An 18,433-nucleotide genomic window follows, 5' to 3' on the forward strand; every position below is an offset into this window, starting at 1 on the left:
AATAGCCACTGCCCAATAGAGCAACTAGTGAAACAAAACCAAGAGTTAAAGCGGCAGGTGAAATGTATGCTGTTGGACCATGATTATCTTATAAGCCTAACAGTCATTTTTGTAGATCTACATTGTGCATGTTTATTTTAGGCTAATGTATCGTTTTTTTATTGTAGTATATCCTGAAAGTTGATCAAAACAACAATTGTACTATGTACTAACTTGTACTAAGTCTAATATAATTGGTTTAGTTGAAAACAGTTTGAGTTTATTTACAAATTAGGATGGTGTGTTTTTTAATTCTCCCAAAGCTGTCAGTTCAAATAAATGTCATATGAGCTGTGATTTAACCATATAATTAGAACGTATTCAAAAGAGGTTCAGTAGACCGACAACTACATTTCCCATTGTCCTATTCCATGAGAACGCTGGTTTCTAGGGCAACCAAAAATACATTTTCAGAGACAGCCAGCCAGCAACATAATCGTCAATGACTGTCTCTTGTTATTGAAGATAAATAATAACTCAACTGAATGCGAGTAGGGGAAAAAAAACATTGAGATATTTTAATAATTGAATGTAGGGATAGACTTGGCATGGGGAATAATTAGGCTTGGTTGTTAGTTATGTAGAATAGTTGAGGTCAGGAAAGGTTTTCAATCGAGCTAATGATTGTCTTCAATCACTCTGTGTCTTCAATTGGCTAGACCTAGCTAGATAACGTTAGATAGATAGCTAAACGGATTATCCTATTAAATAATGTAAGTACGCTATAGTTGGAAGTATAGATTGCTTTGATTCTTATCATTTAACATACAGTGTGGCTAAATGAACTACTTCAACTAATTGGATATCTTTCTGCTATATTACAGAAACTGGTGCAGGCTCATCTTTTGCATGGGAGACATGTCTCTGAGTCTGAGACACCACACCAGAGGCATAGTGCAGCAGGATGATGCTAACTATGAAGTTGGAGCAGGGGATGTAGACTCAAGCTGCTCCTCAGGCCAGTCCACCCCCTCCAGGTCAAGCAGGGGATACAGCAGTACGACAGGCAGCAGGGTAGACTCTCAGGGGTCATGCACCCAGTCAGACTACGAGGAGGAGGCTGACACTACTGCAAATAGGACCTTTGCCCTCTCGCCAAACAAGAAGCCAGGTCTAGGCACGAAGACAGCTAAAACACGAAGTATGTGATATCTGATATTTCATATCTTCTCATTACTACAGGACAGCCTAGCTTTAATGACACACAGTGCATTCGGAAAGTATTCAGATCCCTTGACCTTTTCCACATTTTGTTACGTTACAGCCTTATTCTAAAATGGATTAAATGCGTTTTATTCCTCATCAATCTACACACAATACCCCATAATGACAAAGCGAAAACAGATTTTTTGCAAATGTATTAAAAATAAAAAACGGGGGAAAAAATGTACATACGTTTTCAGAACCTTTACTCAGTACTTGATCAATGGAAACAGGTTGCACCTGAGCTCAATTTCGAGTCTCATAGCAAATGGTCTTTATACTTATGTAAATAAGGTTTTTCAGTTTTTATTTCTAATACATAATACAAACATTTCTAAAAACCTATTTTCGCTTTGTCATTTTGGGTTATTGTGTTTAGATTGATGAGGGGGAAAAACCATTTAATCAATTTTAGAATAAGGCTGTAACGTAACAAAATGTGGAAAAAGTCAAGGGGTCTGAATACTTTCCGAATGTACCGTAAGTGTAGGCCTATAGGCAGAGATGGTTTGCAGCATATTCCCATGTACGCATCACACTTAGGCACATTTTTCCTCTCAGCGCAAAACAAGGGAGGGCAGTGGTGCAAAAAGAAGAAAAACACTAATTTAAGGAACCGCAAGGCCTCTCTCGTCCCTCCAATCAAGCCCCTGGAGGGCCCAAACCAGCGCATTAGGTCTGCCCACAGGCACCGCATCAAGGAGCTCAACAGCCAAGTGTGGGAGCTACAGCAGCAGCTGAGTGGTGTCGCCACAGAGAACAAACTGCTAAAGCAGCTCCAGGTCCGCCACACAGTGGCGCTACAGCGCTTCCAAGACTCACAGAGTGGCCTTCCCCAGGTATGCTGCAGTTTTTCTGGGGGCTTTAATAACTGATCTGTAACACAGCTATAACAAACTCTGATCTGTAACACAGCTATAACAAACTCTGATCTGAAACACAGCTATAACAAACTCTGATCTGTAACACAGCTATAACAAACTCTGATCTGAAACACAGCTATAACAAACTCTGATCTGAAACACAGCTATAACAAACTCTGATCTGTAACACAGCTATAACAAACTCTGATCTGTAACACAGCTATAACAAACTCTGATCTGAAACACAGCTATAACAAACTCATCAGCTAACAACAATAATCTGATCTTGTAGCATTGGCTAAGATCATAATGTTTTGCACCCACCCACACCCTCAGGTCCTGGCCAAGCACGGCAATGAGGTGCGTGGTCTGCAGGAGCACCTGCGCAAAGCCCGCATCCGCCGCAACAGTCTGTCCAGGCGTCTGCGTGGAACGGAGGAGGAGCTGCTGCGTACCAAGGACGTTCTGCACAGGCTGCAGCTGCTCAGCGAGGACCGCAGCCTGAAAGAGAGGGAAGAGCTTAGCCACAGGCTGGCCCTGATCAGTGTGGACCTGAACAGGAAGAACAAGAGGATACAGGTACAGTACATGCACTCACAAGGCAGGGCTGACTCCATGTTCACAGGGCAGTTGGATGTCTGTATTGAAACTGATTGGGTTTTCAAATCTGTCCATCTGTATTGGTCTTCTACTGGGAGACCAATATAGGTGGACAGGGTCAATACAGTTATGCCTGATTGATACTGTACACATAGTATCACAATGTTATATCTGTAGTGAAACTTACATATATTGTATGTTGCAGGACTTGGAAAGAAATTTTGAGCTGAGCCAGATATCCTTCAATCGCCATCTTGCCACAGAAACAAGGAAGACCAATGAGGCCAGAGAGATGTCTGATTACCTCCAGGCACAGATCAGTCTGTTGACCCAAAAAATCAAAGTAAGTTTATAAGTACTTGAGAGCAGCAACATACAGAGTGTAAAAAACTTTAGGAACACCTTCCTAATATTGAGTTGCACCCTACCCCACCACACCCCACCCTCAACCTGGTCAGTCTATATCATGGAAAGAGCAGGTGTTCATAATGTTTTGTACAATCAGTGTAGGTAAACTGTTCCAGATCTGAGTAGATTTGGAACAGTACTGTTGTTTGAAAGAGTGAGTCATTTAACTTGCAGTACTGCAATGTAAACACAAGAGGGTGTCTAATACAGCTGTATTTCAAAAGCCATAATTGAATGAAGCGAAATACCCATTTCCCTCTCGTAAACTTGCCTGGCTACCCAAACGCTATGCCACGCCCACAGACGTTAGTTTCTTCTCCGCAATGAACCTGGATCTGAGTACCTCCCAGACGATTTCTAGAACGCAAACACATTCTAACCCTTCTGATTGGTCCCAGAAACCGATGGGTTGGGCCAGAGCCAGAACACACATGGGTAAGGCAGCGTTTTGAAAATGTGTCATTGGCTTTGATACTCTAATCTAATTGGTTAGAAATGATCCAATCGCTAATTACTTTGTTTTGTTCAACAAAACAAAGTAATCAGAGAAGCGGACTAATTCAGTTTGAGTCGTCAAGCAACTGGCAACAAACCAGCCTGGTAATAGATATCAGGATGATCACACTACATTTGAGAAAGTAACATTTATTGTACATATTGCATTCTTGAGAAATGGTTTACTGACGCATTTAACATGAAATATAGGAAAAAGAGAGAGAATTGGAGATCCACAATATCTACTCGCATAGATTTCCAAATGGCTGGAACGGAAAAGGTACAAAGACATTATGAGCTACTTTTAACATGTTCAACCCATGATCCAGATCAGACTATTTGTTTTTACTTGAGGCTGAATATCTTTTCACATTTACAGGGGCAAGAGAAACTAAATCTGTTCAAACAGATGACTTGTCCTCTCTCCCCATTGAGGCTTCGTGCCAACTTGAACTAGAATATGCCTGTTCACTCCAGCATCTGGAGTTGGAGAAGCAGAAGAGCTTGAGCTGGGTACGTAAATGGATTTCGTTCTCTCTCACATTCTGTGCAGAAAGCTGTTTAAATGGGTAATGGTCAATAAAACATTTATTCAATATTGACCGATAAAAGCAAGAGTGTAACTCTTTGATAAAAGTTTGTGTAGTGAGTTCCAGTGTAAAGTTGATATCTGGTTGTTTTTTTCAGGAGTCCTTTGCCATCGACTTCACAGACAGAAGTGACGCAGCAGACACGTTAGAGGATGACAGAGGATCAAACAATAATGAAGACTTTGCGGGTAAGGATTTGAAAAAAAACTTTACTACAGACTATTGGGAGAACCAATGAACAGCTGCAAAGCGAAGGGGATATTGAGGAAATAAATGGTTAAATTACATTCTGAAGAGGCTTGTATGTACTCTCCAGTCACAGTATATGCAAACACAAAAAACTCCAATATTGGGAAAAATTAAAGCTCACGTGCCATAGTAATTAACAGGATTGAAATAACCTTTCCTGTGTCATGTTATATCCCCAAATAATCTGAGGGAATGACAACCGCAAATGCAAGCAACTATCATATTTATCCACAGAGGATGGAGAGTTGGATGGTGATTCTGACAAGGAGAATCCTCAGCTTCAGGGTGAGGAGGATTGCCTTGCAGAGAAGGCAGCGAGTTCCCCGAAGGCTTCAGGAGAGCAAACAGAACCGTTTGAAAGCCAGGTCCGGTACACTCTGGAGGATTTTCTGATTACAGAACGTGCCAACAAGGCCCTTGAATCCTCTCCCAGGACCAAACGCCTCTACAAATTCAAAGAAACCATCCAGAACCTACACAGTGGAAAGCCTGCCTATACCAGCCATACCCACAGCTTGAGAAAGAGCCCTCCTAGATACATCAAGAGCCAGGCCAGGGTGGAGAACCTTGGGTCTGGGGCATATGAGCCCTCCTTTGTCACTCTACCAGCAGAGAAGTGGCAAAGGCGTGACACCAGGGGCCCTCAACCAGAGGATGGTGTAGTCCGCAGCAAGAAGAGCAGCTTGATGAAAGAGCTTTTCGGCCAGGCCCCAATCACTGATCCAATTGCCATGCAGACAGGCAGATCCAGAGTTCAAAGTACAGACCTGGACAGAATGTCATCTCACCATACAGGAGATGCTAGCCCAGTCTCACCTGGGAGAGAGACCAAGATCATTTTTGATTGACCCAAGAACAATACAAAATTATAATCTATTTTCACAAGTTGATTATTTTAATAAATCTTTCATCTGCCATGGCAACTCAACGCATTACTAAATGGAGTATTTGTATACGTGATATTTATAGTGAGTTATATACCTGGCAAGTATTGTTTAACTATTTGTTACAATATTAAGCTATCTGTTTGTGATTAGAGCATCAAACATTCTCTGACACTATTGCTCATGACGAATTCCTTAACTCCCTTGAAATCAGATTGTAATGAAAGCAACATTCAATGAAGACCATTCCTATACCACAATGGTACATTGTACAATTTTGTAACAGCTTCTGTAAAATACCCAAGATGCTAAGAACAACCAACACTTGAGGCCTTCGGATTTCAAATTCTTTATTGTGTTGAAGTACGCATATTTTCTTATGCATACTTCAACACTTCCAAAACCCAAACAGTAAACTTTGTGATATTAGTTCAGCAAAATGAAAATGTTGCCACAGACCATGCCTACAATTAACATGAATAACAAATTAACAAAATGACATAACAATGAAACAATTGTAACACTTCTTGCTCAACTCATCTCAATAAGTTGGAATGAGATTTAAATACATGCTCATTAAAACATGCTCATACAATCATTTCGCAGAGTAGCAACCTGTGAAATAACATACAATTCCAAAGCCAACATGAGAGACCATCAAATATGTGCAATAACACTGGCAATGTAAGGCAACCTTTGAATATGGGGTGCTTTGTAAAAAGGTGCTTACCAACAGTACCGGTTTAAACTGTAATATCAAAGCGCTGAGTAACACTGCCTGACTTCATTCTCAGAACATTTGGGGAATAAATAAGACATGAGAAGATCCCATTCCTTAGCTAACAGCATGTAGACCAATAGACACCACTTTGTTGCACACCACCAGCCAGCATGTGATTCCAACACCACCTGAAAGGATAAAAAGACTGGTTTCAAATAGATTTCGTCAGAGTTGTCGGTTAGCAGTATTTGATGACAATTTTCAAAAGAAAATAAAGTTGAATTTGGAGACAACACAGAGTTTTGAATTCCATGTTAAGATGGAAAAGGGTCATGTGATTCTATCTTCAGTATTTAAAGAGACCGAATAAAAGGGACATTCAGTTGTCGTCTATAATTAAGTATTTTACACATTAAACACTAAACTTGATTAAAATGAATTTAACCACTTTGAAAGCGAGTGTGGGCCTCAATTCTCAGGTGTTGAAATCACACAATTTACCTGCTACTCTAGATGGGAAAGCCACCATCTGCTCCAGGGGGGCAATCCACTTACTGGGTACAACAGTCACTGGGTCAGCATAATACTTCCAAATCAGGGAGATCATCAGAGCAGCCTAGAGAGACAAGAGAAAACAGCCGGATTCAGTGCATTAGAATTACTTGTGCATGTCTTCTGGTGGTGACAACTGACATTTAAAAAAAGGTATGTGTATTTTGTACCTATTAAAGAATATAGGACATATTTCTCACTTAAATGTTTAACTTACTTGCAGGATATAAAAACCTATATTCACCATCCATTTCATTTTGGCTTGTTGAGCAGTTCTTGACTTGACTGTAAGTGTTACGGTGCGTGAATGAGGACCCAAAAGCGAATTAACGTAAACAGAGCTTCTTTAATAACAAAACAAAACGTAGGCTCGGATGGACCGGCAGGTTCCGACAGGACAAGGTTGCAGCAAACATGACGATAGTCTGGTTCAGGCATGAACAACACAAACAAGAATCCGACAAAGACAGGAGCAGAAACAGAGAGAGATATAGAGGACTAATCAGAGGGAAAAAGGGAACAGGTGGGAAAAGGGGTGACGAGGTAGTTAGGAGGAGACAAGGCACAGCTGGGGAAAAGAGGGGGAGAAAAGGTAACCTAACAACGACCAGCAGAGGGAGACAGGGTGAAGGGAAAGGACAGAAACAAGACACAACATGACAGTACATGACAGTACCCCCCCACTCACCGAGCGCCTCCTGGCGCACTCGAGGAGGAAACCTGGCGGCAACGGAGGAAATCATCGATCAGCGCACGGTCCAGCACGTCCCGAGAGGGAACCCAACTCCTCTCCTCAGGACCGTACCCCTCCCAATCTACTAGGTACTGATGACCACGGCCCCGAGGACGCATGTCCAAAATCCTACGGACCCTGTAGATGGGTGCGCCCTCGACAAGGATGGGGGGGGGGGGGGAAGACGAGCGGGGGCGCGAAGAACGGGCTTGATACAGGAGACATGGAAGACCGGGTGGACGCGACGAAGGTATCGCGGAAGAAGAAGTCGAACTGCGACAGGATTAATGACCTGAGAAATACGGAACGGACCAATGAACCGCGGGGTCAACTTGCGAGAAGTGGTCTTAAGGGGAAGGTTCTGAGTGGAGAGCCAAACTCTCTGACCGCGACAATATCTAGGACTCTTAGTTCTACGCTTATTAGCAGCCCTCACAGTCTGCGCCCTATAACGGCAAAGTGCAGACCTGACCCTCTTCCAGGTGCGCTCGCAACGTTGGACAAAAGCCTGAGCGGAGGGGACGCTGGACTCGGCGAACTGAGATGAGAACAGCGGAGGCTGGTACCCGAGGCTACTCTGAAAAGGAGATAGCCCGGTCGCAGACGAAGGAAGCGAGTTGTGGGCGTATTCTGCCCAGGGGAGCTGTTCTGACCAAGACGCAGGGTTGCGAAAAGAAAGACTGCGTAAGATGCGACCAATAGTCTGATTGGCCCGTTCTGCTTGACCGTTAGACTGGGGGTGAAAGCCGGAAGAGAGACTGACGGAAGCCCCAATCAAACGGCAAAACTCCCTCCAAAATTGAGACGTGAATTGCGGACCTCTGTCCGAAACGACGTCTGACGGAAGGCCATGAATTCTGAAAACATTCTCGATGATGATTTGTGCCGTCTCTTTAGCAGAAGGAAGCTTAGCAAGGGGAATAAAATGAGCCGCCTTAGAGAACCTGTCGACAACCGTAAGAATAACAGTCTTCCCCGCTGACGAAGGCAGTCCGGTGACAAAATCTAAGGCGATGTGAGACCACGGTCGAGAGGGAATGGGAAGCGGCCTGAGACGGCCGGCAGGAGGAGAGTTACCGGACTTAGTCTGCGCGCAGACCGAACAAGCAGCCACGAAGCGACGCGTGTCATGCTCCCGGGTGGGCCACCAAAAGCGCTGGCGAATGGAAGCAAGCGTACCCCGAACGCCAGGGTGGCCGGCTAACTTGGCAGAGTGAGCCCACTGAAGAACGGCCAGACGAGTAGGAACGGGAACGAAAAGAAGGTTCCTGGGACAAGCGCGCGGCGACGGAGTTTGAGTGAGTGCTTGCTTTACCTGCCTCTCAATTCCCCAGACAGTCAACCCGACAACACGCCCCTCAGGGAGAATCCCCTCGGGGTCAGTGGAGGCTACTGAAGAACTGAAGAGACGAGATAAAGCATCAGGCTTGGTGTTCTTAGAGCCCGGACGATAAGAAATCACGAACTCGAAACGAGCGAAAAACAGCGCCCAGCGCGCCTGACGCGCATTAAGTCGTTTGGCAGAACGGATGTACTCAAGGTTCCTATGGTCAGTCCAAACGACAAAAGGAACGGTCGCCCCCTCCAACCACTGTCGCCATTCGCCTAGGGCTAAGCGGATGGCGAGCAGTTCGCGGTTTCCCACATCATAGTTACGTTCCGACGGCGACAGGCGATGAGAAAAATACGCGCAAGGGTGGACCTTGTCGTCAGAGAAGGAGCGCTGAGAAAGAATGGCTCCCACGCCCACCTCTGACGCGTCAACCTCGACAATGAACTGTCTAGAGACGTCAGGTGTAACAAGGATAGGTGCGGATGTAAAACGATTCTTGAGGAGATCAAAAGCTCCCTGGGCGGAAACGGACCACTTAAAGCACGTCTTGACAGAAGTAAGGGCTGTGAGAGGGGCTGCCACCTGACCGAAATTACGGATGAAACGACGATAGAAGTTCGCGAAGCCGAGAAAGCGCTGCAACTCGACGCGTGACTTAGGGACGGGCCAATCAATGACAGCTTGGACCTTAGCGGGATCCATCTTAATGCCTTCAGCGGAAATAACAGAACCGAGAAATGTGACGGAGGAGGCATGAAAAGAGCACTTCTCAGCCTTCACAAAAAGACAATTCTCTAAAAGGCGCTGGAGGACACGTCGAACGTGCTGAACATGAATCTGGAGTGACGGTGAAAAAATCAGGATATCGTCAAGGTAAACGAAAACAAAGATGTTCAGCATGTCTCTCAGGACATCATTGACTAATGCCTGAAAGACAGCTGGAGCGTTAGCGAGGCCGAAAGGAAGAACCCGGTATTCAAAGTGCCCTAACGGAGTGTTAAACGCCGTCTTCCACTCGTCCCCCTCCCTGATGCGCACGAGATGGTAAGCGTTACGAAGGTCCAACTTAGTGAAAAACCTGGCTCCCTGCAGGATCTCGAAGGCTGAAGACATAAGAGGAAGCGGATAACGATTCTTCACTGTTATGTCATTCAGCCCTCGATAATCTATGCAGGGGCGCAGGGACCCGTCCTTCTTCTTAACAAAAAAAAACCCCGCTCCGGCGGGAGAGGAGGAGGGGACTATGGTACCGGCGGCAAGAGCTACAGACAAATAATCTTCGAGAGCCTTACGTTCGGGAGCCGACAGAGAGTATAGTCTACCCCGGGGGGGAGTGGTTCCCGGAAGGAGATCAATACTACAATCATACGACCGGTGTGGAGGAAGAGAGGTGGCCCTGGACCGACTGAACACCGTGCGCAGATCGTGATATTCCTCCGGCACCCCTGTCAAATCACCAGGCTCCTCCTGTGAAGAAGAGACAGAGGAAACAGGAGGGATAGCAGACATTAAACATTTCACATGACAAGAGACGTTCCAGGAAAGGATAGAATTACTAGACCAATTAATGGAAGGATTATGACAAACTAGCCAGGGATGGCCCAAAACAACAGGTGTAAAAGGTGAACGAAAAATTAAAAAAGAAATGGTTTCGCTATGATTACCAGAAACAGTGAGGGTTAAAGGTAGCGTCTCACGCTGAATCCTGGGGAGAGGACTACCATCCAGGGCGAACAAGGCCGTGGACTCCCTTAACTGTCTGAGAGGAATGTCATGTTCCCGAGCCCAGGTCTCGTCCATAAAACAGCCCTCCGCCCCAGAGTCTATTAAGGCACTGCAGGAAGCTGACGAACCGGTCCAGCGTAGATGGACCGACAAGGTAGTGCAGGATCTTGAAGGAGAGACAGGAGTAGTAGCGCTCACCAGTAGCCCTCCGCTTACTGATGAGCTCTGGCTTTTACTGGACATGAAGTGACAAAATGACCAGCAGAACCGCAATAGAGACAGAGGCGGTTGGTGATTCTCCGTTCCCTCTCCTTAGTCGAGATGCGGATACCTCCCAGCTGCATAGGCTCAGCACCCGAGCCGGCAGAGGAAGATGGTAGTGATGCGGAGAGGGGGGCAACGGAGAACGCGAGCTCCTTTCCACGAGCTCGGTGACGAAGATCAACCCGTCGCTCAATGCGAATAGCGAGTTCAATCAAGGAATCCACGCTGGAAGGAACCTCCCGGGAGAGGATCTCATCCTTTACCTCTGCGCGGAGACCCTCCAGAAAACGAGCGAGCAAAGCCGGCTCGTTCCAGCCACTGGAGGCAGCAAGAGTGCGAAACTCAATAGAGTAGTCTGTTATGGATCGATTACCCTGACATAGGGAAGACAGGGCCCTGGAAGCCTCCTCCCCAAAAACAGATCGATCAAAAACCCGTATCATCTCCTCCTTAAAGTCCTGATACTGGTTAGTACACTCAGCCCTTGCCTCCCAGATTGCCGTGCCCCACTCACGAGCCCGTCCAGTAAGGAGAGATATGACGTAGGCGACACGAGCAGTGCTCCTGGAGTAAGTGTTGGGCTGGAGAGAAAACACAATATCACACTGGGTGAGGAACGAGCGGCATTCAGTGGGCTCCCCAGAGTAACACGGCGGGTTATTGATTCTGGGCTCCGGAGATTCGAAAGCCCTGGAAGTGGCCGGTGGATCGAGGCGGAGATGGTGAACCTGTTCTGTGAGGTTGGAGACTTGGGTGGCCAGGGTCTCAACGGCATGCCGAGCAGCAGACAATTCCTGCTTGTGTCTGCCTAGCATCGCTCCCTGGATCTCGACGGCTGAGTGGAGAGGATCCGAAGTCGCTGGGTCCATTCTTGGTCGGATTCTTCTGTTACGGTGCGTGAATGAGGACCCAAAAGCGAATTAACGTAAACAGAGCTTCTTTAATAACAAAACAAAACGTAGGCTCGGATGGACCGGCAGGTTCCGACAGGACAAGGTTGCAGCAAACATGACGATAGTCTGGTTCAGGCATGAACAACACAAACAAGAATCCGACAAAGACAGGAGCAGAAACAGAGAGAGATATAGAGGACTAATCAGAGGGAAAAAGGGAACAGGTGGGAAAAGGGGTGACGAGGTAGTTAGGAGGAGACAAGGCACAGCTGGGGAAAAGAGGGGGAGAAAAGGTAACCTAACAACGACCAGCAGAGGGAGACAGGGTGAAGGGAAAGGACAGAAACAAGACACAACATGACAGTACATGACAGTAAGAAGAAAAAACTAAATGACCAATCTGCACAGGAACCATCTAAATTAATTATTGGTATCCATTCTCTAAATATCCACTAAAATGCCTACAGACATACATTAAATGTTAGGAATTTTGGCAGATCTAATAACACTTGCCTTTTGTGTGTTCTTCACAATTAATTTCAGTGTATACTACTCAACATGCATTGGAATAGAACCTGCTTTTTATGGTATGGCGTAAGGGAGGGGTTGGCAGGGACAAATAAGACTGATGTGTGACCAGTGTATACAGTGCATTTAAATAAAAAAAAGTATCTTTATTTAACTAGGCAAGTCATTTAAGAACAAATTCTTATTTACAATGACAGCCTACCCCGGGCCAAACCCTAACCCAGACGGCGTTAGGACAATTGTGCGCCACCCTATGGAACTCCCAAACACAGCCAGTTGTGATACAGCCTGGAATTGAACCAGGCTCTGTAGTGACCCCTCTAGCACTGAGATGCAGTGTCTTAGACTGGAGAATTACTGAAGAAATACATGTGGTGCATTTCAATGTGAAAATGCTTTTGATTCCAAAATAGTGAAATATTCCTGTCATTGAACAACAGGATTTGAACGTGAAGGCATGTTGGTTTATAGGCAGTGGCCCTGAACTGAGACAACATATAAAACACCATATATCAAGGTCACCTGCGTTGTGACTCATTTAAACAATGTGGTAAAGAGTGAACGTGTGGACTTTTTTGGCCATTTTGACAAATTCAAAACTAGATCTCTTCAAACAAAACCCCCCAAAATAGCCTTTGGGTTTTTGTCACAACCTGTATTTGCCCCTGTAGAAAAAAAAATTGTGTAACAAAATCCACTGAGGAATGTTTTCCAAACAAACCATTCTCATTCCTGAGAATTTGTCCATAATAGTTTTTCATAACAAAAAAATAAAATCCATCTGAGTATAGTATTTCCTTGTTGGCTCGGTCATAACCCTTACAGTTACAGGGCAGGCGCCATAGTGTAATGCAACGGCTGTCATTCATATGACATTAACTCGTCAAATGGCTGTTGGAGACATGTGGTTGTTGTCTGATAGTCAATGGAGTGTGTGTCTGTATGACACAGTCGGAATGGAGCTCTATACTATGCTTCCTGCCTCTGTATAGTTCAGAGCTATGGCCTGGACATGAAGGAGAGCAACAGGCAGCAACTGCAACAACAGGCCCCCCAGTACACACTCAGTCTTTTATCTAAACCCCACCTCCCACACATGGTGCATTAACATGCAAGTCCCCTTTAGGCAGCAGAGAGCAGTTTGAAAAACCTAGAGGTATGGATCATTTGGTTTCCCGCCTTTTTGCCCCTTATCTTATATAGAAGGTAAATGAGGGAGCTATAGCATCTGCATCTACATTGCTTGCTGTCTGAATACCCCAACCCACTGTGGCTGCAAGGCATGAGGTAGGGATAATAGTTTCGGAGACCGAGGGTGTGGCAGAGGAACTGTATAGGCGGGAGAGAGCGTCAGGCTTAACATTTTTGGACCCTGGGCGGTAGGAAACGGTGAAGTTGAATCTAGTAAATAAGAGAGCCCACCCAGCCTGCCTGGAGTTAAGGCGCTTGGCTGTACGGAGATATTCCCCCCCAAAAAATTCTGAAAAATAAGGGAGCATTGAGAAAGATAACCCCGGCAGGTTCCAGGATCCCCAGAATATCACTCCGGAGGTGGTAAGCGGGGGTTCTCGGGGAGCAGGGGTAGGCTGTACAAACCCACCACTGATAGTAGACAGGTTACTGGGTGGTTGGGAGGCATGAGGTGGCAGGTTGCCTATAAGAGCTAACTCACTGATTCGCACCATGATAGCCTTGAACCCTTGGTCGTGACATTCTGTCAGGGAACGAAGCCCTTCCAAAAGGTCCAGCAGTAGATCCTCATGCCGCCCAATGGTGGCTCCCTGCAAGGAGATAGCATGGCGGAGCTGGTCCAATCTGCTGGGTCTGTCATGGCCAGTTCGTACTATAAAGGCACAAGGCGAGACTCAGATGCAGACACGGGAGGCAGATGGTTTGAGTCTTTGATATTTATTATATCCAAAAGGGGTAGGCAAGAGAATGGTTGTGGACAGGCAAAAAGTCAAAACCAATTCAGAGTCCAGGAGGTACAGTGTGGCAGGCAAGCTCAAGGTCAGGGCAGGCAGAATTGTCAGGCAGGCGGGTAACGTCCAGAAAACAGGAAAGGGTCAAAACCGGGAGGACTCGTAAAAGAGAATAGAAAAGGCAGGCGCACAGGAAAAACACACTGGTTGACTTGAAACATACAAAACAAACTGGCACAGAGAGACAGGAAACACAGGGATATATACACCAGTGATAACAAGCAACACCTGGATAGGGTGGAGACAATAACAAGGACAGGTGAAACTGATCAGGGTGTGACAGGGACAACAGACACACCGGTCTCTACATTGCAGATGAGCTGAAGGCAGTCATCAATGACCTTGGACCACAGAAGGCATTTGCACTGGTGACAGACAATGCTGCGAACATGAAGGCTGCTTGGTCTAAAGTGGAGGAGTCCTACCCTCACATCACACCCATTGGCTGTGCTGCTCATGAATTGAATCTGCTCCTCAAGGACATCTTGGCACTGAAAACAATGGATACACTCTACAAGAGAGCCAATGAAATGTTTAGCTATGTGAAGGGTCATCAAGTTATAGCAGCACTCTACCTCACCAGGCAAATTGAGAAGAATAAGAACACCACGTTGAAGCTGCCCAGCAACACCAGTTGGGGTGGTGTTGTCATCGTGTTTGACAGTCTCCTGGAGGGGAAGGAGTCTCTCCAAGAAATGGCCATATCACAGTCTGCCGATATGGACAGCCCCATCAAGAGGATTCTCCTAGATTATGTATTTTGGGAGAGAGTGGTAAGCAGCCTGAAACTCCTGAAACCTGTAGCCATTGCACGGATTGAGGGAGACAATGCCATCCTGTCTGATGTTGACTCTGCTTGCAGATGTAAGATAAGAAATCCGTACTGCCCTGCCCATTTCACTGTTGCTCCATGCAGAGGAAACTGCAGTTCTGAAATACATAAAAAAGCGTGAAGACTTCTGCCTGAATCTCATACGTACATGTTGGACCCCAAGTATGCTGGCAAGAGCATCCTGTCTGATGCAGAGATCAACCAGGCCTATTGTGTCATCACTACCGTGTCTCACCCACTTGGCCTGGATGAGGGCAAGGTTTTTGACAGTTTGGCAAAGTACACTTCCAAGCAAGGGCTTTGGGATGGAGATGCAATATGGCAGTCATGCCAACATATCTCATAAGCCACCTGGTGGAAAGGACTTTGTGGATCTGAGACTCTTTCCCTTGTTGCCTCCATCATCCTTCAAATCCCACCAACATCAGCCACCTAAGAGCGCAACTGGGCCTTGTTTGAGAACACACACACCAAAGCATGCAACAGGCTGACCAATACAAGGGTTGAAAAATTGGTGGCCATTCTGTAAAATTTGAGGCTTTTTGAGCCTGACAACAAGCCATCCTCAACAAGGTTGGAAAGTGACAGTGAAGATGAGGCCTCAGAGTCTGATGTTCAAGAGGTGGACATTAAGGAGGTCCAGGGAGAAGACATGGAAGCCTGAGAAGAAGAGTCTAGAAACTAAAGCTTTGGTTATCATTTTACAGATGTATGTTGAAAACATTTTTGGGTGATGCGATGGATCATTGGGGATCGTTCAATATTCCCTTTATTTTGTTGTTCAGTGAAATCATCCCATGTGAAGAGTCAACTCATTTAATTAAAGTTCAATTCATAACTAAATCGTTTTTGTTATTTCTATTGGAAGGATGTCATAATTTGCAATTATGTCTACTTATGATTAGGTTAAAAAAATTATGTTTCTGTCTCCATATGATATGGTAAATATATCCAATGCTAAAAACATCTACATTTAAATTCATTCATTTGCATGTATTTCCATTAATTTCCATATATTCCCATGGAAAGTTTCCACCTCTGAATATTCCCCAAAATGTGCAACCCTACTCACTATAAGGTGTGGGTGGGCAGCCTAAGCATTTTTTCAGGCCACCTAATTCCAAACAGTGTTACATTTAAACAATTATAATAATACAATACATTTTTGGGGTGGAAAAACACTTTCAGTGTAAACTTAAAACAACTAAAACCAGCTATAAAGTATGTAGAACATTTTTAAAGACATCTTTTTTAATTAAATAACCTTTATAAAAGCTAGAATATCAGGGAGAATTGAAAATTCCAAAAGCAATGAATTTAGCAGTATTAGCAATGACGAATTGCAAGAAATAAGCTTTAAAACAATTATCTTAGCTCTATTGCAGAATGTGGAATTACATGAAATTAACTTTAAAACTGCAAAAATGGCCAAGATAGGGGTGTAGAGAAATTAAGCAGAGCCAACTGGCCCGACCACGCCCATTGCCACGCCCTCTTCCACACCGACCACCTAAACCAACTTTAAATTGTGTGTCTCTCTTACCATGTGTCTTCAGCTTGTCAGTCATCTTGTTGATTTTGCGCTCTAGTCTGGCGTATCTGGCAAACTCATCCATCATGCTAACGGAGTTGTGCTCCTTCTTCATCTCCTGGATCTCAGCCCTCATATCCCTCTCCTGCTCAACATCGTTCTGAAGGACCTTCGACAGCTTCACATCCCAACAGACAAACATTTAATTTTATATTTTGCTAGAAAATAGCAAACACACATTTCTAGGCCTACTGCCAGCAGATGGCGCTATTATTCCATATGTTGTTTTTTTTTCATTTTCAATGGGAAATTACAAAATACGTAAGGAATAAAAGCATCATCTGCTGCAGCAGGGCTAAAACTCTACAGGTTTAGCCTGGTTTCTGATAGGAGATAACTTTGGGATGGTTACCCGTTTTCCCTTGATCATGACTCAGTTTCATTACACATAATTCATTGGACGAAGGCGTCTTCTATACAGTGGAACCTTGTTAAGAGCCTTGACGTACGGTTTTGGAAGCATAAGAAAGGACCTTATCTTTTATATCAGCGACAAATAAAGGTCAATTTAAACACACCTTGATAGGGTTAGTGTTCCCATGCGTCCATATCTCCATATTACAGCGCTTGTTTATGGCAGCCAAGTGGCGGCCACCAGTGCTAATTAGCATGCTCCGAACACCTGTGTGTAAGTGTAACTCGGGAAGTGTGGCGGAAGTGTAGTTTCTTCGGATGGAGACCCCCATAGCTGTATGGATCTATGCAAAACTGCTACAGTGAGTGTAGATTTTTTATTTGAAACATTCTTTCTCCCTGGTGAAAGATAAGGGCCATATGTTTCGAAAGCCGAATCGCAAGTGATGATTATTGATGTTCCTAAACATTAAAACACAGCTTCAGGATTGTAGTTCACATGAGGTAGTCGTGAACGAAGCTAATGGCTGAAAACTGTAGGGAGAAGGCAGAATGCCACCTAGAGTTTGAGAGCTAGTTACCAGTATGTTACTGCAACAAAAGTGCAAAAGTATTGGAAAGTGGTATTATGTCCGATAAACACTGTACGTCATCCTGTTAAATGTGTTGTCTGATAGTCAATGACGTTCATGAATTGCATTCACATGTAGGATACCAAATGTTTTACTCATTTAAAAGTCTATTTTCTTTGTAATGAAATTGCCTTGGCAATTGGCCATGGGTCATTTGTGGTTTATTGCATGAGAACATGCAACACGTGGTTTAGGAGTATATTGCTTAATAAGTCACAAGGAGGTGTAATATATGGCCAAAACATCACATCTACGAGCTGTTCTTAAGCACGATGCAATGCGGAGTGCCTGGATACAGCCCTTAGCCATGGTATATGTGTCATATACCACAAACCCCAGAGGTGCCTTATTGCTATTATAAACTGGTTACAAAATTAATTAGAACAGTAAAAATAAATGTTTTGTCATCCCAATGGTTTTATATATACATGGCTTTCAGCCAATCAGCATTCAGGGCTCGACCCACCCAGTTTATAACAACCCATATTCTATGCCTATAGGCTAGAAATACCATAAGACCTCAGATGTATTGACATGTTATGGTTGCTATTTGAATCTGTAGCCAATAGATAACTACACGGCATTATCTACCCGGCAATATTATCAGCCTAACACACCTTCCATGATCCAATGTAACAATTTGCCAACAGGACGGAATGGTTGGTTAGCTTCGTTGTTTGAGGGGCGCGAGAGGTGAAATATCAAGCTAGCTAATTTAACCTGGGCAAATCTGCCAAAACATTACATGATTTACAAGCCAACCCTGCATTTCTCACACGACCAATGCCTAAATAACCCCTACTTACGAAAGAGGAAATGGTCGGCAACAGTATTTTGAAGAGATTGCACAAAAAGACAGATCCCAGCACCAGGAACCAAGCGCACCCGTCAGCCATTTCTTCTTATCAACCTTTGTTGCTGCTGCGCTTATCATAAATGGAAGACACATCCAGTCTGAACCA

The 18,433-nt window shown here is 44.7% G+C and overlaps 2 protein-coding genes across 3 annotated transcripts; one reads left to right on the plus strand and one right to left on the minus strand.

Annotated features, from left to right (window-relative positions):
- Window positions 1–869: 869 nt before the first annotated feature.
- On the plus strand, window positions 870–5,295 carry LOC139382610 (lebercilin-like protein). The gene is made up of 8 exons (XM_071126716.1): window positions 870–1,180; window positions 1,804–2,081; window positions 2,442–2,684; window positions 2,911–3,048; window positions 3,819–3,888; window positions 3,988–4,121; window positions 4,296–4,386; window positions 4,682–5,295. Exons 1-8 carry the CDS (start codon window positions 889–891, stop codon window positions 5,293–5,295), a joined length of 1,860 nt encoding a protein of 619 aa, XP_070982817.1. The 5' UTR covers window positions 870–888.
- LOC139382794 (guided entry of tail-anchored proteins factor 1-like) lies at window positions 5,172–18,385 on the minus strand. 2 transcript variants are annotated; one of them, XM_071126982.1, is made up of 5 exons: window positions 18,278–18,385; window positions 16,438–16,603; window positions 6,822–6,889; window positions 6,554–6,668; window positions 5,172–6,240 (listed from the first exon to the last, which is right to left on the minus strand). In XM_071126982.1, exons 1-5 carry the CDS (start codon window positions 18,365–18,367, stop codon window positions 6,167–6,169), a joined length of 513 nt encoding a protein of 170 aa, XP_070983083.1. In that variant the 5' UTR covers window positions 18,368–18,385; the 3' UTR covers window positions 5,172–6,166. The 2 variants fall into 2 exon arrangements, with proteins under 2 accessions (XP_070983083.1, XP_070983084.1); XM_071126983.1 differs by lacking the exon at window positions 18,278–18,385 and adding an exon at window positions 17,004–17,087 and having other exon boundaries at window positions 5,944–6,240.
- Between the last annotated feature and the right edge of the window lie 48 nt (window positions 18,386–18,433).

Source organism: Oncorhynchus clarkii, chromosome 24 (assembly GCF_045791955.1).
Source record: "Oncorhynchus clarkii lewisi isolate Uvic-CL-2024 chromosome 24, UVic_Ocla_1.0, whole genome shotgun sequence".
Taxonomy (NCBI): domain Eukaryota; kingdom Metazoa; phylum Chordata; class Actinopteri; order Salmoniformes; family Salmonidae; genus Oncorhynchus; species Oncorhynchus clarkii.